Below are 26,062 nucleotides of genomic sequence, written 5' to 3' on the forward strand. Positions count from 1 at the left end.
TATTTACTTTTAAAAATACTTAAGGAAAGGGTATAAAAGAAGATCTGAATGACAAAATGCCTTCTTCTAGAACAGGCAGTCAGTATTGGGAAATATTATCAATTAAAACATAGATTCAGTTTAGCAGAAATTCTATTTTGAATTTAAACCTCAAATTATCCTAAAGTTCTGTTAGATGAAAGATGTGAGACTACCTAGGAAGTTTTTGTTTGTTTTTTAATTTGTTTGAGAAGAAAACCGCTCAGACGTTTCCTGGAAGCGGTAAAAGTCAGAATGCATAACCATGCCCAGAGCTTCCTTCAGCAATGGACAGATCACTGGAACAGAGTAAGAAGTCTCAAAGGTAAACCCAGCATGTGCCCAGAGTTCCATGGTCCAGACAGCATTTTAGATGAGTGGGAGCAAGTTCTTAGACTGGGGAGAGTGCTGTTGACAAAGCTGCTGGCTCTCAGGGCAGTGAACAAAGGCGCCCGTTCACTAATTTACCCAAATAAATGGCAGAGGACTTGGAGCCCTCTGCCCAGGCTGCCAGAGTGCTTGGGTGGCTTATACGACAAATTCTTTGAAAGGTTTATTTCACTTACGTATGTATGTGTGTTTGTGTGTGTGTGTGCACGAGCATATGGCAGACACCGTGGGAATACATATCGCTACGTGTGCACAGAGGCCACAGGCGTCTGAGATCCTCCTCTGTTGCTCTCCACCTTTATCCTTGGAGTCAGGGTCTCCCCTTGAACCTAGGACTTGTGTTTTCTTGGCTAGAATGGAAGCCAGCAAGCCCCAGCAATCCTCCTGCCTCTACCCTGCTCAGGGCTGTGGCTACCACAGTTTGCAAGCATGCCTGGCCTGTGTGGATACTGTGATCCTGGGTCCCAGATCCTGTTCTCATGATTTCAAAACAAGCACTCTTAGCACGGAGCCAGCTCTCCTCTCCAGCGTCTTAACATTTCTTACCATTTTCTTCTTTCTTTCTTTCTTTCTTTCTTTCTTTCTTTCTTTCTTTCTTCTTTCTTTCTTTCTTCTTTCTCTCTCTCTTTTTCTTTCTTTTTTTGTTTGTATGTGTGATTTAGCTATAAGTGCAAGATCCAGGTTCTAGTAGGGTGTGGTATGGTGTGTGTGTATACTTCTGAATGGTAGATGGGCACCTGACCATGGCCTCCTGTGGCTTTTCTCTTATGCTTGCAAAGTGAGACAGAGAAATCCCTCTGTCATTTCTTCTGATGTAAGGACACCAGCCCTGTGAGATGAAATTCCCTCCCTTATAAGAACATTTAGCCTCAATCACCTTCCCCAGAGCTCTGCTTTTGGTGGTTCATAGTTCTGCATTTGAATTGAGGGGAGGTGTCTATAGCGTAAATCAATCCTTTACAGATTGGCCAGCTATGGTGGAGAAGGATCTCTGTGAGTTTGAGCCTAGCCTGGTCTACATAGCAAGTTCTAGGTCAGACAAGCAAATATAGTGAGACTCTGTCTCAAAACACACAAAAAAAAGGTTTAGAGAGCCAAAGTCACTTTTTATGTGTATGTGTATTTGCCTGAGTGTGTATATGTGAATCATACATGTACAGGTACCTATAAAGCCGGAAGAGGGAGGGCATCAGATCCCCTGAGCTGGAGTTACAGGCAGTTGTGAACTACTGATGTGGATACTGGGAACCAAACCAGGGTCCTCTCTAAGAGCAGACAATGCTCTTAACCACTGAGTCATCTCTCCTGCCTCAGATCTAATATCTAATCTGGGTGTGGTATACACCTCTAATCCCAGCAATCAGGAGGCTGAAACAGGAGGATCACCGCAAATCCATTGACAACCTATCTCAGAAAGCGAAGATTTAAATTTAACAAATGAACCATAAAAGCACTTGGAAGATGGGAGTCCATGTTTGTAGCATGTAAGTTTGAGAAAGTCCTGTCTGGTGATATCCACTAAATCTGTTATGCCCATGTCATGAGCCCCCCAGAGGTCACCAGGAGTCCAAGTTAATATGCAAAAGCCTTTATTGCAAGCTCGAGCTAGGAGCTCTCCGTCCATTCCAACTCAGTGGTTGGATCGGGAAGAGGACTGAACTCAGCTATGACAGGGTTTGTAAGGACTAAAGAATGGGGGCTGGGGGTAGGGAAATTCTAGATTCAGATGGGGGCTGAACTCCTGACTGAGCAGGAGTGGGGTAACAGAAGTCTTGTCAAGCAGGGATTGGTACTGGCGTTGCTGAAAGGAGATTCACAACCTATATACAAGTTAGGTAAGCTATTCTTAATGTTCTAGAGCATCTAGCACTTGTTTGTCTCACTTCTGATTGGTCTCCCGCAGGGCGCAGTCTGTTGCTTTTCCTGGCTATTGTAAGGGTGAGGCGTAGTCCCGGTATAGTTAGTCTGCAGCCTGTCATGGCTGCACTAATGTTAAGTGAGGCATTTTCAATCCACAGCTCGTAGGTGCAGTGGGGTGAGCAGCTCTTTGGCTGTCTGGAGTAGAAATGGACAGTTTCCCTGAAAGGCAGATTGAGGTGTCTACCAACATGTTCATCTTGCGTGCTCTAGAGCCTGGAACTATCACTTCTGGGAATTCATGCCAAGGACACAGTGGGCAGCAAGCAGATCCCTAGAGTACGACTAAGGTCTAAAAACTGAAGATAACTGTCGCTCAGTAGGCACCAGCTGTCCTACATCACCACTGTAGATAATGACTTGTCTCTATGGGACATGAGAGGAAGTGAGCTCTCCATGGTGCGACCACAGGTGGGGGGATGCCCCAGACAGTCTGCAGTGTTTAGTCACTTCTGTCTTCAGGAAGCAGGGGAAGCAGCGGGAAGGGAACAGAGTCAAATGCATCCTTCAGCACACACCCGCCCCATAATGACATCTACTTTCTAAACCAGGCTCTGCTGCTTCCCAATAGGCTATTCGAATTCTGATTCTGTAAGTGGATTGAACTACTGATAATACACCCACAGGTACAGCCAGAGTTGTGCCTCAATGCCTGCTCTCCTGGTATTGCTCAGTCCAATCAGGTTGATAATCAATATTAACCATCACACATTCTGAGCACAGTAAAATTATTTCAATAGTGCACTTCTTTCCCAGAATCACCTCCTTCACGAAGGTGACACCATGTCCTTGGGGGTGGGGTTCCTTCTAGACATAAAGGTCTTTGGAAGGAGTTTGCTGCCACCAGGACAGCAATAACTGCGCAGCTCAGTAACTAGAAGGAATCCTCTTTCCACACAAAGTCTCATCGCCAGCCAAGCCTCCCGCTCCAACCTGGCAGCTGGCTCGTGAGCAATCATTTGCATGTGTGCGCGCCATAGGCTCTGCATCATCTTCGGTGTTATCACAGGTGCTGACGGCCTAACAGGAAACGTGGCCACATTTTCATGTACGTGGTCTACATAAAAAGTGACAGTATATTCAAAATTCGAGCCTCAGTGGAACTAGAATTGTGCCCGCTGGTTTCTTCGGGGTGGATAAGCTACCTGGTACAGATCTTTTCTGAGCAAACACCGTGAGATCAAGCTTGTGGCTTCTCCACACACCTGTGTCTGAGCCTGAGTTTTTCATGACTCTTCTTTAGGGAATGAGACTTCAATATTTCTTACCCTTGCTGTCTCAGCTCCCTCCTAACTGTGCCTGACACCAGGTGGGACTCTTTAGAAAGAGCAAATGTGTTTCATGCCCCCTCCCAGCTTCTAAATTCAAACCAGAAAAAGCTGTCTGGTGAGACCTAGGTAAGGGTGGTCAGCGATTCTAGAATAAAGATCAGCTCGGAAGAGACTAGCCTTAAGGAAACCAAATAGTAGGGCAGGCTATGCGCTGTCCTTCCAGACATGGTACAGGGCCCACAGCATGGGTACAGGGCCCACAGCAGCCCCAGGGTGGCATAGGGCAGGTTAGGCCATGCACTGTCCTTCCAGACGGTGACTGCATGGGTACAGGACCCACAGCAGCCCCAGGGTGCATCTGCTGTGAAGTAGGAACTGCTGCCACTTGCAGAAGGGGAAACTGGATGGCCCATCTGTGTGGTGTGTGTTCTTCCAACAAGACAAGGCCTGACAGTGCCCACTGAGGCTGTCAGGGCTGAGAGGTGTGTGCCGTGTCCAGTCAGGAAGACAGGGAGTGCCAGTGCCCACTGGGGCTGTCAGGGCTGTGTGGTGTGTGCCCTATTGAATCAGGAGGACAGGGAGTGTCCGTGCCCACTGAGTCTAAGTCGGGGGCTCATTGCTTTCTCCTAGGGAAAATGAAGCTCCTAGTGACCAAGGCAGGTCCTTGCTGCATTCATCCTTGGCCGTGGTGGCTTGCCTTGCTATGTAAATTCTCTCCTGAGAAAGTGTGAAATGCCTGAATTGTGGCTTTTTGTTGTTTTGTCTTGTTTCCTTTTAGGCAGATCCTTGTCCTTGCCATCTGACCTCAGCCTCCTGAGTATTGGAGTTACAGGCATGCATCGCCCCACCTAGTTTTTTGGGTTACAGCTTTCTTTGTAGAAAACTAGGAAAACATGAAGACTGAGAGTTTTCCCGTCAGATGGGACATCTGTCCACCTGTTTGAAGGGTTTGGTTAAAGTCAAGATCCAGGGTGCATGTGGGTCAATTGTAGGCTACACAAGTGGGGCTTTTCGGTCTGTGGTGGCTGTGGAAAAACAGTGCTCACCGAGGTGAACTTGGTGGTATTAACCTAGCCCTCACATTTATGCTTCCCAGGGTGCAACCAGCTTTTGATATGGAGGGAAAATAGTTGTGGTGATGACAATGACTATCCTTTACCCCTTCCAGACGCTCTCTAGGGGCAAGAGATCCTCCCTCCCTCCGGATAGGATCCCCTGTGCAGTAGCACTCAGCTCCCCATATGGACCATTCCCCAGCAGCTAGGGATTTCCTTCACAGCTCTGGGAGCTGCAGAAAGCCATGCTGTGCAGTGCTTAGAGTCTGTCCTCAGGGGCTGGTGTGTTGGGCTCGACTATGTCCGAGTTTGGAAAGAAGAAGAGCACAGGAATTTGCTCAGGATTCAGAGGCAAGATACATACGTCTGATGTCCCGAGGATTCCTAGGGACTGAGGGCATGCGGTAGCCTCTGTTGGAGTGTGCGCCGGGTCTGATCTTACAGTAGATACCATTGCTGCATCCTGGTTAAGCCTGACTGCACTCTTAACCCTGACATGGCTTTGTTTTCTGGGGGTGGAGGGAAGAACAGACAAAGCCCACCAAGCTGCTCTCCATCGATTCTATGCTGTTCAATAGACCAGGACTGCTGAGAAGTAGGTGCCCTCTTGGCTTCGGATGCACAAGAAAAGTGCAGTGGGTGTCACGGCGAGAGTAGTAATTATGTCATCTGTCTTGTCATGGAATGTGACTATAGTAATTGCAACATTTTCTCCCGTCATTGAAGCTGGTAATTATAGTGCAACCAACAGCATTATGCGCTAACTTGGGCTGTTTTAATCACCTCTTTTACTCTGAAATGCAATGGGAAAATTCCACAGTTGCTCCCAGGCTCCCCATTTCTCTGAGCATCTGCTGTCTTACCCTAACAGCTGGATGCTGAGGTGGGAGGCAGGGATGCTCAGGGCAACTCAGCCCAGTGATCTCGATGCTCAGTAAGAAAGCATCAGCAAGAAGGCAGTTGTCAGTTTTCTACCACGATAAAATTTTATCTTTGAGATTATCTGCTTTGTTTCAGAAGCAGCAGATGTTTTGGCATCTGGCACTGTCTGCCACCCATATCTTGCGGGAAGGGAAACCTTAAGCCACAAAAATCAATCTACTTCTAATTAAGAAAAACCTCCTTCGGCCCTGGCGGCAGTTAGGCCGATTGATGCTGGCATGGAACACTGTGGGCCAGGGTATTACTTTCTTCATACCTGATGAACCAACATAGGGAAGAGCTCATGGTTTGCAGACCCAGCCCATCAGGATGGGAAGGCATGGCAGGAGCATGAAGCAGCTGGTCACGTCACGTTAGCAGTTGGGAAGCAGAGAGAGACCAAGGCTGGAACCAGCTCCTGTTCTCTTTTCTGTTCAGTCTAGGACCCCAGTTCATGGTATATGGGAGAGTACCACTCAGTCTGGCTCACCCCACCTCAGTCAAACCTCTCTGGAAACACCCTCATAGACCATACCTCTGGGTGCGTCTCCTCTGTGATTGTAAATTATAACCCCCACAGCCATGATGGCATCTTTCGTGTGTAATGTCCCATGCCTGGAAACAGTCTTTACCGTGTTTATCGTCTCTGAACACAGTATAGTGAGCACTGGCAGATATTCAAGGTGCTTTGCTTATACTGACATAAATAGACTTTGGACACACTGTTATGTGAACTGAGGGGGCCTTGTTGAGGTAGAAATTCCCTTGATCAAAATAATTGACAGTGCATTAGATGCGCCTAGGCTAAGTAGGTCATTCTTTACAGCGTAATTGTTTGAGCAAAAGGTAAGTCCAGTAAAGAATTCGGAATTAGCAGAGCATAGTGAGAACGATGAAATAAGATGATTTGTTGGGAGTGTACAATGACTAGAGGAGCCATGTGTGAACCACCCTTTCCTCCTGGGATCCTTAGACCGCCATCCCTGACCTCGGGCTTTTTGTTCGAGTCCATGCTCTGCAGCTGTAACAGAATTCCATGGTTGGAAAATAGAAGAGAAAGAAAGGAAAGGAAGGAAAGACTGGAAGGGAAGCAGGGAGGGAGGACAAAGGAAGAAGGACGGAGGGATGGAAGGTGTTTTCTAGCTATGGGGCTGGAAGTCTAAGAGTAAGGAACTGTGCCAGGCAGGGTCCCTGAGCTGTGTCGTAACGTGGTGGGGAGGCAAGCCATTAAAGGCAAGGCAGGAGAAAACGCAGGCTGACCTCTCCTCCCTGTCAGGAGCTCAGTCCTGCAGTAACATTGGAGCCTGTTGGGAGGGGTCAGGGTCACATGATCCATTTGTGAGCCCCCTAAACTTTTCAAGTGAATGTTGAAACTCACTTTCAAAGTGCAACAACCATGTGTCAATGATTCTGAGTCCATCAATCGTGTGTCAGTCATTCTGAGTCCATCAACCATGTGTCAGTCATTCTGAGTCCATCAATCATGTGTCAGTCATTCAACTATGTGTCAGTCATTCTGAGTCCAACAACCATGTGTCAGTCATTCTGAGTCCATCAACCATGTGCCAGTAATTGTGACTCCAACAACCATGTGTCAGCAATTGTGAGTCCATCTAGAAAACTGGCATAGTGCGGAACCAACCCAGGTCCACACATTTGTACTCTTACACCAAATGCCTCTCCTTGGTACTGAGTCTACCTCTGTGCAGATTCTGTTGGGCCATTCAGGTGTGCAAATGGGATCCATCCAGAAGTGCAGTTATGGCTGAATAGATGCAGCTACAGTCTGAAAAAAAAAAAAAACAGCTGAAAAAGAGGCAACCTAATAGCCAGGGGGTGGTAGGTGCATGGAGGAAAAGGCACCTCTATGAGTTCGAGGCCAGCCCTCGAAGTGTGTTCCAGGATAGCCAAGGCTACACAGAGAAACCCTATCTCCAAAAATACCACCAAAAAAAAAAAAAAAAAAAAAGAGGCGACCTAAGAACAACTTTTTCTCTTAAAAGGAACATGATGGCATCAAGTATAGCCTCACCTTTGTGACAGGATCGTGAAAACTTCTGGATAGAACCTGCTCAGAGCTGGGCGGAACAGACGCCCAGCATAATTGCCAGGTGTTGCAGACACAGGGGTGAGAGAGGAGCTTGAATCCTCCAGTTCTTCCTCCAGGCACACACACATACACACAAATCCCCCCCATCCTAACCACCCCATGCCTTGCCTGTGATAAATTTGAACTAGGAGTTGTGTGCTGCTGGTTTCTTTTTGTTTGTTTTGTTTTTTTGTTTTTTGTTTGTTTGTTTTCGAGCCAGGGTTTTTCTGAACCTTTGGAGCCTGCCCTGGAACTAGCTCTTGAAGACCAGGCTGGCCTCGAACTCACAGAGATCCGCCTGCCTCTGCTGGGATTAAAGGCGTGCACCACCACTGCCCAGCACTGCTACTTCATATAAAGATAAAATGGTCAAGGGGCAGGAAAGCTGCCCTGGTTGCCCTGGTTACTCACAAGCCAGCTGCAGGTCAGCAGCTGGATTGTGCACAAAGGTAACTGCCCGCGGCCAGTCCTCTGCCTCCACAGCTGTGACTCTGCTTCAACAGATGTCTGTGGTGGCTTTGTTATTTCTGAGTCTTCTTGCTTGGCTCTAGTGTCTTGGTTTACCCCTGGCATCTTCTCAATTAGCTCAGCAAGGTAGACAGATGCTCAGTAAACACTTCCTGGATGAGATAAAAGGTATGATAACAGGGTCATTTTGGGGAATGGCAGAATGACCAAAGGGGCCAGTTTGAACTCTTGCCTCCTGGGTTTGTTGGATCTGCATCCCTGACCTTGGGCTTTTTGTCCTGCTTCTACTCCAAAACTTGTATGTGATCTTTGGCAAGGAACTCACCTCTGACCTCCGGATTAGTGACATCCAGGGGTGTTTTATGTCTAAGCTTGCTTTACTTGTAGTCTGTGGTTCTACCTTTAATAGCATAGTTGGCTTTTTTAAATCCTAACTAACTGCACATACGAGATGGGAATTTCCCAGGGGAAGACCAAGTTTGCATGTTTAGCCATGACAAGGGATGGGAGTATGGGGCACAGAGACGACTCTGGTGGACGCACAGGTCAGGAGTCACACAGTGAGGGACATAGCTGTAGCACTGAAAGAGAGGACCTGCGTGCACGTGCCTGCTCTAAAGTTCAAAGTAAATGCCGATTACTTCCTGTCGGTCACACTCACCTCCACCAGGATGAAAAGCCGTCTCTGTCCAGCTACAGCCACAGTGTGGGAAGGCAGTTCGTCTACCCAACCGTCCCTCTGGCAACCCCTGGGATCCCCACGTCTTTCCTTCACTGCAGGAGACTCCTGGAGGAATCAATTTGGGCCTGTTTGAGCTGGCCATCATGCCCTCTCATCAGCTGACCGGTTTTCCTTTTCCCATTAACTGTTTTTCTTAATGCTGTGGCAAAATACCTAAAAAGCCCCGGGGAAGACAGGGTTTATTTCCAGGAAGAAAGAGTGATACAAACAGATTCTTTCTCATTCCACACTCCCAGCAAACGTAATATTTGTCAGGATTGGACTGGACTCATCCACTCAATGTATAGTTATTTTCTTTGAGAGAAAAAAAAAATCAGCTTGTGTCTGCGGGCATTACCTGTAGGAATTGGGCTACCATAGACACAGACAGGTCTGTGCTGAAAATCAGCAAAAAAATTTCTAAAGATCGAAGGTGGAAAAACTCCAAAGCTGGTTTTGTGGCTGGCTAGGACGGGGACCTTAGGATATTCTCCCCTCTTGTGATGGCCAATCTCAGTTTATCAGTGTGACTACATCTGGAATCAACTAAGACCCAAGCAGTGAGGAATTTTCTTGAGTAGATCTTTTGAGGTGGGAAGACCCCATCCAAAGTCTGAATCATTTGAGGTCAGAATATCCACCCTAAATCTGGGCCACACCTGCTGGCGGCAGACCACATTAAAGGACGTAGCATCTCCCTCTCTGTGAGCGCCCGGCTCCTTATCTGGACTCAAACTGGGGAAGTTTGTGATACAGTTTCCACGTGTTGATCAAGAAAAGTCTGGAAGGAAAACAGAAGAGAGGGCTTCCTGGTCAGTAGCAGCCTGTCTGTAGGGAGCAGCTGTCTGTCACTAGAAGAGGTGACCTTGAGCTAGTGAGAGGACTCAGCAGGTGACGAGGAGTCCCATGAAAGCCTGAGGACCTGATTTTGTTCCCTGGACAAATGAAAGTGGGAGGATGGAACTGACTCCACAAACACGTTGTTCTCAGACTTCTGCGTGTGTGCACCCACTCCCTTCCCTGCGTGTGCACGTTAGTATATGATAAGTATATTATGTACTAATATAATATTATATAATAATAAATGCATTTTGTACAATGAGAACTTATAAAGCAGAGCTTAATAGGGGGTCTGTGGAAGGGGACAGAGTATCCTTCCTTGTTTGGCCATGAGAGTAGACTGTAAAAAAACCAATACTGAGAAGTACAATCAGCCTGGCTGGGCTAGGAATAGCTTTGCAGAATCTCTGGGAGTTTGCTCTGTTCTCTCTGCTCACTTGTCGAAGGTGGGACCGAGTCCATGCCAGGCAAGAGCACTACTACTGAACCACTGGAGCTCCCCCTCAGCGTGTCCTCAGCTCTCTGGACCATGACCTTGCACTGTAGGGCAGCGAGTCCTTACGGCATCTTCCAAACCCATCACCTCGCTTCTACCCAAACCTGCCGGCCCCTGGCATTGTTTGATCTTGCGCACCATTCGGCCTGACTTTGGCCATGGCCACTCTTCCTGTGGACCTCAGCCTGGACCCACTCTGTGAACGCCTTTAACCAAGCACCTGTGCTGTGTCCCCACAGGTCTCCCAAGCAGCCTCGGACCTCCTGGCCTACTGTGAAGCCCACGTGCGGGAGGATCCCCTCATCATCCCAGTGCCTGCCTCGGAAAACCCCTTCCGGGAGAAGAAGTTCTTCTGCACCATTCTTTAATGCCCGTGGTGACAAAGATGCAGCAGGCTCTTTCCTGCGGTAAAAGTCCTGTGTAGAGATGTGCACGTTCCCGTGTAGAGGCATGCCACCCACACGCACCCCATCTCTGTCCAACCAATCGTCATCTGGGCTCATCTTGGTTTACCATATTTCCTTCATGATACCGTTTCTTCTTTTTTAATTCATTTTTGTTATTTCCATCCACAGAGAAGAAACAGTCATTTTTATAGCCAATAACAAATGTGCCATGTAAAAGTGTGGATTTAAGGGTCTATAATTTTTAAATATTCATTCCCAAGTGTAGATATATCCAGTTAATAAATTTCAGTGTAACTCATTGAAACCAAAACCATGCCCAAGTGTCTCCCATGCACTGTGATTCAGTATCAATTGAGAGCATATCAGCCAGCCACACGTGAGGGTGAGGTCTCTTTCTTCTCTGGCATCTCTATCAGGGGCCGTGTGCCAGGCCCTGTCTATGGCTAATGTCTCCACCTGCTTCTCACCGAACATTCCAGAGCTGATGCTTCTGAAAAATGCATTTGTGGTGTAGACACCAAGGCAGCCTTGACTGTAGATACTCACCAGGACAGCCCCACTGGCCACCACCTCAGTCCAAATGCCACTCTTCCTGCTTGCTTCCTCCTGCTTGGTGTCTCTAGTAAGGCGAGGAGTGCGGTTATGGGCCCTCTGGAGTCTCGACAGAGTCCTCCCTGCCCTGAGATAGTGGATCAGAGTGAGTCAGAGTGAGTCGCGTTGCCGCTCACTGATCTGAGACATGACGGCTGCTAACATTGCTGCTCTAACGGTAGACATTACAGGGTGGGTCTGGCTTAGAGACCAAGTATCCGGGGGACAGAGAAATGACATTTTCTCAAGGCTGCAGACAGAGTGTAGGCAAACCACAACTTCCATATGTGGGTAGTTCATCCCTAAAGCTCTTCCTGAACCCTGAAGTGTGGCCGCCTGTTGCAGGTGCACAGCACCGTAAACAAAACCTAACTAACTGCACGCCAGGAAGGAAGCAAACACATTTGTCCACCAACTGGCTCTCTCCCACCTTTGCTGGGAGAAGTCTCCCCAACCTAGATTCTGGTTATGTGTGAGAGATGATATGTGGGTTCTCCAAGATGAGATAGCAGTAAACCCTGGGGGTTCCCAGCACAAGGTTGTGGGCCCCACCTAGAGTACCCTCCCTGCCCTCCTGATAAAGGCACGGCTGCTGAGGTCTAGTGAGGACGTTTGCTTTGTAGATATTTGGAAATTGCCGCTCCTCTGGCTCTTGGAGAGGCTTGCTGTGCTGCTGGGCAAGCTGTTGTGTGCCAAGCTGTGCCAACCAGCAAACTGCAGACAATGTTAATGACCCCTCCTGCTCTTCTGCCAAGGCAGAAACTACGTAAGACTCTGATTATCCCTGAAAACCAGTATATGCTAGATGACAGCCTGTAATGCTGGGAAGAGTATGTGACTTCATAGATACCATGATGAGGAATGTAAAATGTCATTTTATTATATTATCATGGGTTTGTGCCTTGCTACCCTCTCTTGCAGCTTTTGTGGAAACCGTTCTAAGTTTTACTACTGTACATGAGATAAGAGGCTAAGATTCTGTGAGGTTTGGTTGGGCTATAACAAGATCTCTGGTGGCCCATGTTGGCATCATTAACCTGACAGAGTACATCATGATCCGCAAAAGCCCAGGAAGTGGGGCAGCACCAAGGGTGGCAAAATAGATCGGGAGAAGAGTGTGCTTTAGTCTCCTGCCACACTGTCTCTGTTCTACCGTCCCCCATTTCCAGCCATCTTTCTTACGTCCTCCTGTGGATGGTGTGTCCACTAGTAACTGTCCCGGGAAGACACTCCCGGGCCATACCTGGGATCCATTGAGCCTTCTCACCCTCAGCTTCTTTCTACTTATCCCCAGACTTGTTAACTCCCAGAGTCTCTGAAATCCATCCAGTGAACTCATTATTCCATGAAATATCCTCATTTGGATGCAAATGTTGTGTGAGCTCAACTCCACTCCTGAGTATAAACTCGACAAAAACGTGTACATAGCGTCAGAAGGAATGTGTTGGATTGTCCATGGAAGCCCTGGTCATAGTCACCCCTAAGCAAAAGGCCCCTTATGTCCATGTTGAAGGGCTAAGCTGATGAGGGTCCTTCCCATGGTGGTCTCAGCTCCACCCACAGCTCACTGAGAGGCTCGCTGGCCTGGTGGGGAAACTGAGAGCAGGCAAGCCCAAGCCTACCGTTCCGTTTTCACACAGCACAGGCCGGCAGGCCAACCCATGCTGATTCAAGGAGGAACAGTAGCTGCTCTCAAAGGGGCAACAGAGGGGGCCACAAGAGGCTTCTGGAATGTTCTGTCTCTGTATCTAGCTGCCTGTCATGTTGATATGTCTAGTTTGTGAGAGCTCTCCCAGCTGTCTCCTTTCGGGTGCTTTTCTGTACGTGTGTTATACTTCAATAAAAAGTTGGGTTTTGTGACTACCAGCTGGATCCCTCTGTTGGGTTTTTATTTCTTCTTCTTTGGCTCTTTATTCAACGTTTGGCTCCTCTTTACATGTCCTTAATAACATGACATTAACTAACTCCTGTCATTAGTAGGACACTTTAAGGGTGTGTTTGACAACATTTTGAATACAAAATGCTCGTAATCAACAGCTGTCTGGCTGGAGAACCGTCTGCTGGCGCCTCACAGGTGCTTTTCCACACAAGCACTGTGCCCTGGGATTTGTGGACACCACGTGTCTCTCCCATTGAGTGGCGGAGGTGACATCCTCAGCCATTCCTGCCTGCTCACCCTCAGGAACGAAGGGGCAGGATGGTCTTCAGGAAGCCCCGTAATTACAGCAACCTCCGGAGAAAGAGAGCAAAGACCCTGGTCCCGTGGTGACAAGGAGCTAACACACAGGCAAGGAGAGCAGGTGCTGCATGCTTCTCCTTGACTCTGCTTCCATGAAGGGCTCCTCTTGCTGCCACCCTGGCATGTCTGAGCTCCACAGGGCCTCTGCTGTTCCCTCTCATAACTCTGCCACGGAGTCCCAGGGAGATCAGAGAGCAGCTTCCAGCTGACCCCACCACCCCTCACAGCAATCAAAAGGTTTTGCCTTTGATGCTGAGCTCTTGCCAGTGCCTGAGGAAGCCAGGAGTTGTCGGCACCCCCACCAGCCTCTGAGAACCGACGCTGCGGCTGGAGAAGAACAAGGCTGTGGCAGTGGCTTGGCCAGAGTTTATTTACAATGACACCCAAGACCAAAGGCAGCCCCAATTCCAGTCCCCTCCTCTCCCAAGCCGAACACCTCCTCTACCCAGAGCGGCAGAGGTGGCAGATGAGCTGCTGTCAACACAGGTTTCACACTCCTGGATATGAGTGTGGATGGCCCAGTGACAGCTCTGCTTGTCATGCCCTGACATTTGTGAGGGTCTTTTTAATTACTGTCTCTCATTGACCCTGGAGCTCACCGTTTTGGATAAACTGTCTGGCCAGCAGCCCCTGAATCGCTCTGTCTCCCTCCCTCCTGCCAAGCTGAGGTTCCAGACGTTTGCCATCGCCCCCCACTTTAGTAAAGGTGCTGGAGCCCCAAACGCTGTTCCTCATGCCGGACCAGCGAACATTTTCCTCACTGAGCCGCCTCCCCCAACCCCTCCACTTTTTGGTTTTTAATCAAACTCCTATGTTTGATTCTGCTTTGGTTATGTTTAGCTAGCTTGTGACATTTCCAGACCCATTTGTGATAATTAACCATAAGCCGTTGTCCTAATTCCATGGCTCCAAAGACTTCTCCGTCATAGGGCCACCTCCCATGGCCTGCTCTCCAGTGCTCTGTCACCTCCCTCCTGTAAACCGTGTGCTCCTCCACGCTGCCATTACTCAAGGCTACCTCACCGGCTATGTTTCTTGTTGACACAGGATCCCTGCCCCTGATGTATCTGTCCTATGGCCCTCTGTGCCAGGTCTGTTGATTTTATGGATCTCAGCTCAAGATCAGTGAAGACTCACTGTCAGGTGGCCTCTCTGACGAGCTCAACCCTGATTCTAAGTTTGTCTGGCCCCACGAGTCAGTCTTACGTCTGTGCTCGTATCTCCTCGGCTCTGATGTAAATCCCCGGTGACCAGAGGCCCTGGTGTCTCTCTCCTTTGTGTCTCCAGCACTGAGTGGGTCACCTGGCACGAGAGCCCCTCTGTAAGTGTCGTCTGCGGCAGGACTCGGTGAGAGGGCTTGCCTAGCATGGTCTGTAGTGAGAAAAGGTGTGACCGTTACTCCTGGTTCAATACCAGGCTCCAAGTTTCCATGATCTTCTTGTAAAAAGATCTTTTATAATTTTTTCTTCTTTTTCCCATATGTTTTCTTCTTGTGACTTAAGTATTGGGGGGAATTTTATACATGGGTACTGTATTCATATCTTGTCTACCTCTTCTCCCCCTCCAGCTCCTCCCACTTTCTTTCAAATCGCTTACCTTTTCTTGGTTATTGTTGCATAGATAGATGGTTGGGGGGATGGATGGATGAATGGATGGATGGATGGATGGATGGATGGATGGATGGATGGACAGATAGATGGATGGATGGACGGGTAGATGGATGGATGTATGGACAGATGGATGGATGGACGGACGGACAGACGGACGGACAGACGGATGGACGAACGGACGGACGGATACAAGTTCAATCTGCAGAATCCATTTACTGTTGTCCTTTGTCTATGTGTTTAGGGCTGACCACTTAGGACTGGATAACGGTTGTGACTTTATATAATGGTTCCGGAACACTGTAAAAGGAAGCTTTTTTGATGGGGGTGAGCGCTGCACTCATCCGTAGGTACACGGTAAGCATTTAGAATGCAGGTGGTACACAGATTGGTTTGAAGAGTGGCAGTCGCAGGTTCTCCTCTAGGGTCTATGACCTCTCTAGCCATGGTAGCTGGCCAAGTTTACAGTTCTAGGCATGAATTCCCTCCTATTGAGCAGACATTAAGTAGTACTAGATGGCTTTTGACCATTATTTACTGACTGAATCTTAGAGCAAATGGGTCTACACCACCCCCATTCTGCCTGTTGTTACACTAGGAGTTTAAGAGCTGAAAGATGGGGCCTCTCTGGTTAAGTGCTTGCCACGCAAAGACTTGAGTTAGATCCCCAAACCCACATAGAAAACTGGATACTATGGCGTGTACTTATAAACCCAGCACTGGGAAGGTGAAGACAGGCAGATCCCTGGCGGGTTGTCCTGCCAGACTAGCATAACTGGTGAGCTCCGGAATGACAGAGACCCTGCCTCAAAAACTAAGATGGGCAACTCTTAGAAACCAACACCCGAGGTTATTCTCTGGCCTCCACACACATGCACTTACCCTGACATGTGTGCACACACACACACACACCCCAACATATATGCACCCCACACACACCCCAAAACGTATGCACCCACACACATGCACACTTTCCCCGACATGTATGCACCCACACACACACTTACCCCGACATATATGCACCTACACACATGCACACTAACCTCGACATGTATACACCCACACACATACACACTTACCCCGACATATATGTACCCACATATATGCACCTTCATTTTGTAAGCTGCTAGGAAACCCCAAAAACCACACTAATGGCTTCATAGCCTTGCCATGCTTTCTTGCCACTCACAAGCTGTGAATCACGTGCTTGCTACAAACTTCACACTGTGTAGCTGAATGCTGGTCTAATGGTGGTAATTAGGGTGGGGGGGGCTGCCTCTGGGTGAGCAGTGGAGGAGCAGCTGGAACAGGAAAGCAGCACCCCCCAGAGAGCCACAAAGGCAGCACCATGTCTTCAGTCAGGGCAGTATGCATTTGGAGCAGGGGACATGGAAGTGTTTCTGTGCAAAACCAGGCCTGTCATTACCACAGCTGGGGGCTGGCGAGTACGCACTCCCTGGCTTTTCTTTCCAAATCTTTTGGTAAAATCCCCACCACTTAGTTGAAGCTTTTTACATTTGTATTCAATTTTACTTTTGTTTTTGGGGTTTTTTTTTCTTTGCTTTTAAGTTAAATTAGACTCAGTTCAGTTCCTTTTTAAATATAAACCAACCCTTTTGTACTGGAAGCTTTGAGACCACTATCTCAGTGCTTGCTTCTGGATGCAATAATTGTGGCTTTGTTTCAGCCCCGCACAGCCGCTGACATTCGGATGCGCAGATGCACCTGGGAACAACCCACTTTCCTTCAGATTATATAGGAACAAGCCAATGACAAAGGACAGGAAGGAACTGAGGAAGTGGCTCTGGGGCAGGGCACTTGCCTGGCACTTGTGAGGCCCTGACTTCAACCTCGGCACCATCCAATATAAGCCAAAAGGACAGGTGGTGCCTGTGTGGGGGACAAATAATGGCCCAGCCACTTAGAAGACTGCAAACAAAAGAAACCATAGAGGCCTGGGCTGGGAACTCAGTCTTGGGCTGAACTCTGGGTCTGTTCAGTGCTGGCTCTGCTGATGCCAAGAGCTTCCCACACAGACACATACACACACACACACACACATACACTCAAACACACACACACTCACACTCACATACTACCCTGCTGCAGTGGTCATATGAGGACAATAGCAGCCTTCTTATAAGAGCTCTTAAATATCCAGAAAATAACACAAGTGGGTAGCGTTGCCTGACATAATGTGTGCTCAATAAATAGACATTTTGATTCGTGATTAGATTTGCCTCTGTAACAATTTCTGTGGAAACTAGGTCCTGCAGAGATGCAGGATTGAGAAGAAATCTGTACCACTGGTAAAGACGTACTGAAGAGAGAAGATGGCACATGCCAGGCAGTAGCTGACATCCCACGCAGCACCTTAGTACACTGAAACCACAAACTTATTATGTGTAATATAATTGAGGGTGACCATTCCGCAAGCACTGACCTCACATCCACCTGGAAGACGAGACTTTACTATGGTTAGCAGAGGGAGACATAGTCAAGCCTGTGGTTATGATCACAGACTTCAGAATTACTATGTGCAGAATTGCCATGGACAAAGATAGTGGAAGGATTAAAGTGTCTGTCAGAGCCTATTAAGACATCCCAGTTTCCACCTAGGGGAACAAGTCCCTGCAAGTCTCCCTGGTGACTGGGACTTTGCTCTCGTTCTAGCCACTAACCACCAGTGCTGCGCTAGGCTATCTTCTCTGTCTTGTACCTTCTGGGTTATGACAGTTTACACCACTACACATGACATCAAGAGACCAAAGGCTGATGTTCTCTGCAGTGCAGATCATCCAGGGCTCACAAAGGGCAGAGGGATGTATACCGGGCTTCTGGCTGGGCTAGAGATGTCCAGCTGCAGCTCCAGCCCAATACTGAAGAGGAGGATAATTCAGACAGCATTTGGGGGTCCAGCCAGGAGGGAGTCAACTGGTATGCTGCTTTAGCTAGTTCCAGCTGTTGTGATCAGAGGCTGGGAAGGCAGCTCAGTTGACCTGAGTTCAATTTCAAGAGGTCATGGACAGCAGAGCCGGGCATGGAGACATGCACTTTTAATAATTATTTATTTATTATGTATACAATATTCTGTTGTGTGTATGCCTGCAGGCCAGAAGAGGGCACCAGACTTCATTACAGATGGTTGTGAGCCACCATGTGGTTGCTGGGAATTGAACTCAGGACCTTTGGAAGAGCAGGTAATGCTCTTAACCTCTGAGCCATCTCTCTAGCCCCGAGGCATGCACTTTTAATCCCAGCACTGAGGAGGTGAAGATGGATGGATCTCTGAATCTAAGTAGTCAGCCAGCCTGGCCTACTTGGCAAGTTCTAGGTCAATGAGACACCTTCACTCAAAAAAAAAAAAAAAAAAAGCTGGACACCTGAAGAATGATACAATACACACACACACACACACACACACACACATGCACACACACACACGCACACACACACTGGGACTCTGGTAGAAGCCTTTTCATGGAGCGTGGTCCTCTTCTCAGAGACCAGAGAGGAGGGGCACATATTCTCAGGACTTTTCTAAAGTTATCTAATCCTCCAAATGTTTTCCTTTCTAATGCTGTCACAGTGAGTAGAAGGGTTTTAACTGAAACTGGGGACAGACAGGGACTGAATAAGAGTGGCTTCGGGAGCCTGACAATGCCCAGGCACAAATTATTTGTTTGGTTATTGCTGTAGGTAGAATTGTACCCCCATTCACATACCTACTCATTGTGGTCTCATCCTCAGCACCTCATGATGTAGCTCATACGGACAAGGTCCCGCCCTCTTCCTCTGGTTCCAAAAAGGACTACAGGGAGAGATAGAGGAGAAGGGATGGAAGGAGGGAGGGAGAAGGGGGAGAAGAAAATAGGAAGAGATGGGGTGAGGGATGGAAAGAGGGAGTGGAGGAGAGAGGGTGCCAAGGAGGGAGGCAGATGGCTCATGACTGTGATCTTAGTACTGTGGCTGCTGAGTCAGGAGGCTCTCAAGTTCCAAGCCAGCCTAGATGACAAAGTGAGATCCTGCCCTCCCCCAAATTTAAAAAATAAAAACAAAACCCAAAGTGTAAAAGAGAGCTATTAAATAAATAATTAGTTTTAAATGAGATCAGTTAGGTAAGCCTTAATCCAATCTGATTGGTGTCTTTATATGAAGAAAAGGTAAGGGTCAGAAGAAGGTGGCCATCTATGGGCCTAGAAGCGGGGCCTCAACAGGAGCCAATCCTGCCAGCACCTTAGGCTTGGACTTCAGACTCCAAAACTATGAGGAAATAACTCCCTGCTTCTTAGCCCTCACAGTCCACAGTACTCTATTCCAACCCCCAGGGGTATATCAGCTGTTTTTCCTTGTTGCTGTGACAAAATACTGAAGAAACAACTTAAGGAGGAAGGTTGTTTTGAGTCATAGTTTGAGGGGACAGACCATCACAGCAGGAACCGTATGGCAGGAGTGGGGACCGGCTGGTCACATGACACCCACAGTCAGGAAGCTAAGAGAGATAAATGGTAGTGCCCAGCCCACCTTCTCCTTTTTAAGTATGGGATCTGAGCCCAGGGAAAGGAGTTGACCGCAGTTAGATTGTGTCTTCCTACCTCAATTAATACAGAAAGTTCTTCATAGACATGCCCGAGTCGATTCTAGACCCCGACAAGCTGACAGTCAATGGTAACCATACCCCAAGGAAACAGAGACAATGATCAAATCTTTACACAGAGCTTAAGGTCACAAAACTCACTTTGCAAATCTTCATCACAGCCTTGGAGGTAGTATTAGCAAACCCATTTTACAGATGACAAAATGAGGCAAAAAGAGAGTAAGTCCATTGTCAAGTTCACCACACTCAGCAAGCGCCACAGAAGCCCGAGCGGCCTCGTGGTATACTGGAGGCTCTTAGTGACTTCACTGTACTGGTTCTTGGAGACAATGAGAAAATAGGCGATAAAAAAATCAAATGGAGATAGTGAGCTACAGACTAGGGGGAGGCGGGGCTTCAGAGCGCCTTAGGTGTGATATTGAAGAACTCCAGCAAGTTGGCAGTCATGAGGGCAGGAGATGTAGAGACGGGGACCATGTAAATGAACCAGGGAGCTTGGACAAAGACATGAGCAGAGTCATGGGGCCAGGTCATGGGCCTTTCCTTCAGAGGTATATAAATTTAGATTTATAAAACGAGTCCCAAGAAGTTTAGTTCAACAGAAAGGAACTTGAGCTGGAGACCACAGCAGCAGCATAGAGAGGCAGACATGCAGACACAAGCGTTGTGGCCTGAGGTCATCAGGGCAACCTTGTAACCAGGACAAGGAAGGGCATATGGCCCAAGAACGTGTCACATTCATCACGGGTGGCAGCCTCTACTTCCCAGATAGCCTCATTTGAAAGACTGAAGTCAAACTCTTCCCATGAGGCCAAGGCTAACAGGTCAGAACTGAACCCAACTGGGATCCCGACAGAACAAAGGAAGGGCAAATGAGAGAATTCCTTCTCCACGGCAGCCCATGTACTCTGGGAAGTCTCTCTGCCGGTTACTAACTTTCCTGAGGCTTGTTGCTGAGACCAGGCGCTGTAGAGACTGGCTTGAAAAGGACTTTGATTACTGCGAGAGACAGAATCCCCAGAGGCCCACTGCTGTCTGTTGGTATCGGGCACCTCCAGGGAGGAGCCTCAGCAGTCATCACAGTGTGCTCAACTAGTGACACATCCTTTCATGGTCCATCTTCTTAAATGCTGACATCTGGTATTTTGTAAACGTCACCTGAATGGACCATGACTTGTTTCTGAAGAGGGCAGTCTTCCAAGGTGGAACTCCCAAGTGTCTTGGCTGAAGAGCTCTCCCAGGTGTGAGAGTGTGGATCAGTAGAATAGCACTTGTCTGGCATGGGCAAGCTGGGTTCATTCTCCAGCACTACAGAGTTCCCTCTGGCCAGGGCATCCCAAGTGTAGACTGACTGTATTAATAACATCATAACTTCCTGTCAGTTGGATGCGTGTAAGGCACATGAAGTTGTATATTCCACCAGTCATGAGTGTGTTTTATTAGTAAACAGATGCCCTGCTGGGCTGTGGTGGCGCACATCTTTAATCCCAGCATCAGGAGGCCAAGACAGGCAGATCTCTGTGAGGTCAAGGACTGTCTACAGAGTGCGTATCACAAATAATAAAAACCCAGAGACAGATATTGGGGTTCAAGCTGAAGATCAGAAAAACAAGGCAGTCAACCACTAGAAAGACCTGTTACCTTTACTGAATCTTCAGACTGAAGGGGTGAGATCCTGTCTCCAAGAATCCTCAGACTCACACTCCAGTGAGTTCCTCTCTCCACCAAGTCAAATCGCTCCTGTCTCTTCCTTCCTAGTGCTGGGATTCATGTGTGATTTTCAAACACTGGGATTGAAGGTGTAAGCCACCACCACCAGGATCTGTTTCTGGATCAGTCTTGTGTGGCCCAGGGTAGCCTGAACTCACAGAGATCCATCTTCCTCTGTCCCCAGAGTCCTGGGATTAAAGGTGTGTGCCACACTCCCTGACCTCTAGTGGCTTAATTTTGCATTCTGATCTTCAGGCAAGCTTTGTTTATTAAATACAAGTAAAATATCACTACAGGAGTGAATTCCCGGACAACCAGGGATGTTACCCAAAGAATCCAGTCTTGAAAAACCAAAACCAAGCTGGGCGGTGGTGGCGCACGCCTTTAATCCCAGCACTTGGGAGGCAGAGGCAGGTGTATCTCTGTGAGTTCGAGGCCAGCCTGGTCTACAAAGTAGAAACCCTGTCTCGAAAAACCAAAAAAAAAAAGAAAAGAAAAGGGAGGGAGAGAGGGAGGAAGGGAGGGAGGGAGGAAGAGAGGGAGGGAAGGAGGAAAGAAGAGAGCACATCTTGCTTAGCTTTCCCAGTATAATATTTCTATCCAAATACATGATTAATTTGTTTGTGATCATGTTGAGTCAGGTATTTATTTATAATAGATGCTATATTTTTAGAATCCAGATAACAGCAATCAATTCCCAAGAGTTTATTTGCTTACTAAAGTCTTTATTAACTTGCATATCATTGATGTGAATTTGGGGCACATGTTTTAGTTCCACACAGATATTTACAATTTTAGAACATATTTGTTTACTTAGGCACCAAATGCTGTAATAAACCATCTTCACGTCCTTAACTTTAACTGGGGCAAGAAAAAGAAAACTTCCAAAGGCGAAATTTCTCTAAACACCAACCAAAGGGAACATGACCAAGGCCAGGAGTCCTTGGGCTATAGTCTGACTTTAAAACGTATTTGGGCGGTGGTGGCGCATGCCTTTAATCCTAGCACTCGGAAGGCAGAGGCAGGAGGATCTCTGTGAGTTCGAGGCTAGCCTGGTCTACAAGAGCTAGTTCCAGGACAGGCACCCAAAACTACTGAGAAACCCTGTCTCGAAAATCCAAAAAACAAACAAACAAACAAACAAACAAACAAAAAAACATATTTGTTGTGTGGCTTGAGGGATGGCTCAGCAGTTAAGGGCACTGGCAGCTTTGACAGATGACCTAGGTTCAGTTCCCAACCCCTTCAGGGTAGCTCACAACTGCCTGTAACTCTGGTTCCAAGGGATTAACGCCCTCTACTGGCCTCTGCAGGCACTGCATGCATGTGGTGCACAGATATACATATAGGCAATACATAAAAAGATAAGCAAACCCTTGAAATATATGTGTGCATTACTATGGCTTTTATCTGCATTGAACCCCAACAACTCTTGTGTGGAAGGTGTGGTCTCCAATGTAGTGATGTTCATAGGTGGGTGTGTTAGGGTTTCTATTGTCGTGAAGAGACGCCATGATCATAGCAAGTCTTATAAAGGAAAACATTTAACTGGTGCTGGCTTATAGTTCAGAGGTTTAGTCCATTGTCATCATGACAGGAAGCATGGCAGCATGCGGGCAGGCATGGTGCTAGAGAAGGAGTTGACAGTAATGCATTTGGATCCACAGTAGCAAGGAGAGTGACACTGAGCATTTGAACCCTCAAAGCCCACCCCTAGTGACGCACTTCCTCCATCAAGGCTACACTTACTCCAACAAAGTCACACTTCCCAATAGTGCCACTCCTATAAACTTATAGGGTCATTTTATTTTATTATTTTATTTTTGTTTTTCAAGACAGGGTTTCTCTGTGGCTTTGGAGCCTGTCCTGGAACTAGCTCTTGTAGACCAGGCTGGTCTCGAACTCACAGAGATCCGTCTACCTCTGCCTCCCGAGTGCTGGGATTAAAGGCGTGCGCCACCACCGCCCGGCTCTATAGGGTCATTTTAATCCACACCACCACAATGGACCTTTAGGGAAGTGATTGGGGTCACAAGAGATAATAAACCCTCATCAATGATCAGATTCCTAATCTGGTGTGCATAAGTGTGCATATGCACGCATGCATATACATGTGGGCATGTGCTTATGAGAGATGCAGAATTAGTACTGAGAGACTGAAAACAGAGACTTGGAAAGAGAAAAGATGACCAGGTGTTATCTCCACCCAACTGAAAAGAGCAAATAGAGTTGTCGCAATTACTACTGTGACCAGTCCAATACATGCAATACTGAATCTCTCACTTCTTTGACAACAGTCTATGAAGCAAGAGGCACTTTATATCATAGCTCAGAACCAACAGGAGGATCAGACTCACCTTTCCTCCACAATGGACAAGGTGCCATGCCCTCTGTTCACTCATTAAAGCAGGGCAGGATGTGCTGAATTGTTCCCACACATCCTGACCCAGTGCATGGACGCCACGTGTTTACCATAGACAGGGCTATCTGGTTGCCTTTGAGTTCTCCAGAAGGAATCTTCATACCACAGGTGCTGATGAACAATGAGGAATTTGCAGTAGCGATAGAAGAGGGTTTTTATGTCTCCCACAATAGTGAGATCTGTCGGCTGTGTCTGTCCTACCAACTGAAGTGCCCCTGCCTACTTTACATGGTTATCTTCATTGATAACTTGATTTGGTTAAGAAACATTTAAGAGGCTGGGCATTGATGGCACACACTTTTAATCCCAGCACTCGGGAGGCAGAGGCAGGCGGATCTCTGTGAGTTCGAGGCCAGCCTGGTCTATAAGAGCTAGTTCCGGGACAGGCTCCAAAACCACAGAGAAACCCTGTCTCGAAAAACCAAAAAACGAAACATTTAAGGAGCCAGGCATGGTAGCACATGCTTGTAATCCCAGCACTGCTGACTGTGGCAAAGGATTGGCTTGAGTGTGAAGCTGGTCTTTTCTTTGTGCTACCAGCCAGCTCCCAAAGACATGGAGACTTATTATTAATTATGAATGCTTGGCCTTAGCTTTGGCATGTCCCACTAGCTCTTTTTACTTAATTTAACCTGTTTCTATTCATCTATGTTTTGCCTCAGGGCTTTTTACCTTTCTTCCATTTGTATGTCCTACTTTCCTGCTTTCATTGTGTCTGGCTGGCTTGCCCCTGGCATCTCCCTGTTGTCTTCTCTTCTTTCTCCCTGAACCTAAATTCCTTCTCCTACTGACTCTCCCTGCCCAGAAGTCCCGCCTATACCTCCTCCCTTGCTATTGGCCATTCAGCTTTTTATTAGACCAATCAGGTGCCTTAGGTAGGCAAGATAAAACAGCAACACATCTTTTCATAGTTAAACAAATATTCTGCAAAAAGCAGTGACTACATAGTGAGTTTAGGGATAGCCAGGGTTACTGTGGTAGTTTGAAAGAAAATGGTCCCCAAAGGGAGTGACATTATTGGGAGGTGTGGCCTTGTTGGATGAAATATGTCACTGTGGGGATGGGCTTTGAGGTCTCTTTTGCTCAAGCTTCCCTCAGTGTGATAGTCAGCCTATTTCCTGTTGTCACGAGATGTAGGATTCTCAGCTCCAACACATCTGCCTGAACAACACTATGCTGCCTGTCGTGATAATAATGGACAGAACCTCTGTAATGTAAGCAAGCCACCCTGATTAAATGTTTTCCTTTATAAGAGTTGCCATGGTCATGGTGTCTCTTCACAGTAATAAAATCCTGATCTAAGAAAGAAGTTGGTACCAGGGACTTGGCATTATTTTTATGGGCCTGATGCGTTTGTTTGGAGGAATTTTGACTCTGGTACTTTGGGTTTGGGAAGCAGTAGAATGCTTTAAGCACTGCTTAATGGGTCATTTTAGTAGGAGCATGGAAGATGGTGATGCTAAGAGATATTTGAACCGTGGGGAGCTCACTCAAGAGGTTTCAGAGGAGAAGAATTTTAGTATGTTGTCTAAAGATCATTCTTGTGATACTTTGGTGAGGAAAGTGGTTGCCTTTTGCCTTTGTCCTGAAGCTAACTAAAGTCAAGACTTTTGGATTAATTCTGTTGGCAGAAGAAATCTCAAAACAGTCTAGTATGGACTTTGTTATATGGTTATTAGTGGTAACTCTAATGAAGATTTATAATGAAAAGGAGCAAGCTGAGCAGGGTAAATTACAAAATGTAAATTTTTAGAAGAAAAAGAGCATCAGGATGTTGAACAAAGCTAAATCCCGTGTTCAAGGAGACAGACAGATAAAGAAATGGAATAAAGGGGAGGGGTGACAGATAACTAACAAAGCCCCCTCCATCCTATCTCCAGTGTTAATTTAATGAGTTCCTTTGGTTATGGCAGCGATGAGTGCATTAGTCTTTTAAATGGGATCCTGTGGAGCGAGCAAGATGGCTCAGTGGGCAAAGTCACCAAAGTGGACAACCTGCATCTGATCCTCAGGACCTACACTGTAAAAGAAGCGAACTGAATCCCAGAAGTTATCTGACCTCCACATGTACATGTATACAGTGCACACACATGCACACACACACATGCACACACGCACACACACATACATGCACATGCCATGCGTGCATACACACACACACACACTAACAGATTTCCCTTCCCTATGCCATCAAATGCCTGCTGTTCCAATCTGAGAAGTTTCTTCCTGCAGTGGGCAGTGGTTCATGGCAAACATGTTACTGTTCTAAGTGTTGAGAATAAGCAACTCAGCCACAAAAGGGT

At 47.4% G+C, this 26,062-nt stretch overlaps 1 protein-coding gene across 1 annotated transcript in view; it reads left to right on the top strand.

Annotated features, from left to right (window-relative positions):
• The window catches only part of Gng4 (G protein subunit gamma 4), a 44,190-nt gene extending 31,153 nt beyond the window's left edge, over positions 1-13,037 (top strand). Inside the window, exon 4 of the mRNA XM_057787485.1 lies at positions 10,426-13,037. Within this exon, the coding sequence (XP_057643468.1) occupies positions 10,426-10,554 (129 nt within the window). The 3' untranslated portion in view covers positions 10,555-13,037. The remainder of the gene's footprint in view (positions 1-10,425) is intronic.
• The last annotated feature ends 13,025 nt before the right edge of the window (positions 13,038-26,062 follow it).

This window comes from Chionomys nivalis, chromosome 13 (genome assembly GCF_950005125.1).
Source record: "Chionomys nivalis chromosome 13, mChiNiv1.1, whole genome shotgun sequence".
Lineage (NCBI taxonomy): Eukaryota > Metazoa > Chordata > Mammalia > Rodentia > Cricetidae > Chionomys > Chionomys nivalis.